Genomic DNA, 1,227 nt, shown 5'->3' on the forward strand with positions numbered 1-1,227 from the left:
TGTTATCTTTTGTTATGGGTTTCCTTTGGGCCTCACCCGTGCACGTTTGAAAAGACAGATCTAAGGTCTCTGTGTTTTATTGCTCCAAGTACTTGTTTAACGAATTGATTCCTCTAACATCTTTCTAATTATAACTTCATCATATGAAACCAAAAACAATTTTTTTTTACATATTGCAAATGACAAACACTGACGCATGAGAAATACTTTTTATGCAAAGTCACATCACAGAGCTAAAACATTGCATACCCTGTCCATTATTTCTCAACAAAGCAAGTCACATTTCACAAGTTCAGTTTTTTAAAGCAAGCAAAGTGTTTTTTAACTATATCTATTGAATTTGATAAGTTTTACAGTACATGATGGCATGACAATTAGTTTCACTGTACAATGTTTGCAGTAATTTAAATTGAAAGATGAGCAGAAGGATTCCTCACAAGATACAGTATTGTGACCCTGTTTTCAATGTCTTGACCACAAGTGAGGAAACTATATGAGTGATATTAGACACAGCAAGCTGTTTTTATTCGATCAATCAAATGTAGTAGAATGGACATTTCTACGTACCATGTTCACTCCTAAAACTATCCGGAGGGTCTATAGATTTCATATAAATTAAATGTACAACTACATATGTGATCTTTTTTACTCTGGTAGGGTTGCGCCTGCATCAGTCCCAGGACTCGGACCATCTGCAGCATTTTCATTTATCATCTGTTTGTATTTGCTCTTGAAGAATCCAGCCTAGGAGTGAAAAAAAAACCCCACACATAAATGTAACAATCGTGCATTAAAAATGAACAAAAATAATCAAGGTATATGAGTAAATATAATAACCATTAAACTATTTTCAACAGGATATGTTCTCTAAAACCTTTATAACTGATTAGTTGAAAAAGTGTAAGAGGAGTCTTTCACCTTATACAGACCAGCTGTGAGTAAGGCCAGAAAAGCCAACCCTCCCAGACATCCTCCAACGATCTCTTTGGTGAAATCTGGCTCAGGGTAAACTTCTACCTCTGCCTCAATCTGAGGGATGAAGTGACAGGATGTTGATACCAATGAAACTCTTAATAAGTAAAATGAGAGAGAATAATGTGTACACACCCTGCGAACAGGAGGACTGTTGTCAGACCCTGTTGAAAAGTAGATGTACTGGGTTTTGTCGTAATCAAGACTGGCTGTGCTGGTCAAGAGGAATTTAGCAGATTGAAGTCCAATCTAAGA

At 36.2% G+C, this 1,227-nt stretch overlaps 1 protein-coding gene across 1 annotated transcript in view; it reads right to left on the minus strand.

Moving 5' to 3' along the window:
- Nucleotides 1-296: 296 nt before the first annotated feature.
- LOC102205045 (integrin alpha-M-like) overlaps nucleotides 297-1,227 on the minus strand; it is a gene marked incomplete at its 5' end in the record, with an annotated part of 3,179 nt that continues 2,248 nt past the window's right edge. The window contains 3 exons of the mRNA XM_005753095.1: nucleotides 297-744; nucleotides 919-1,029; nucleotides 1,108-1,221. Coding sequence (XP_005753152.1) covers nucleotides 646-744; nucleotides 919-1,029; nucleotides 1,108-1,221 — 324 coding nt within the window. The remainder of the gene's footprint in view (nucleotides 745-918; nucleotides 1,030-1,107; nucleotides 1,222-1,227) is intronic.

This window comes from Pundamilia nyererei, unplaced genomic scaffold (genome assembly GCF_000239375.1).
Source record: "Pundamilia nyererei isolate P.nyererei 1_Seehausen unplaced genomic scaffold, PunNye1.0 scaffold00400, whole genome shotgun sequence".
Lineage (NCBI taxonomy): Eukaryota > Metazoa > Chordata > Actinopteri > Cichliformes > Cichlidae > Pundamilia > Pundamilia nyererei.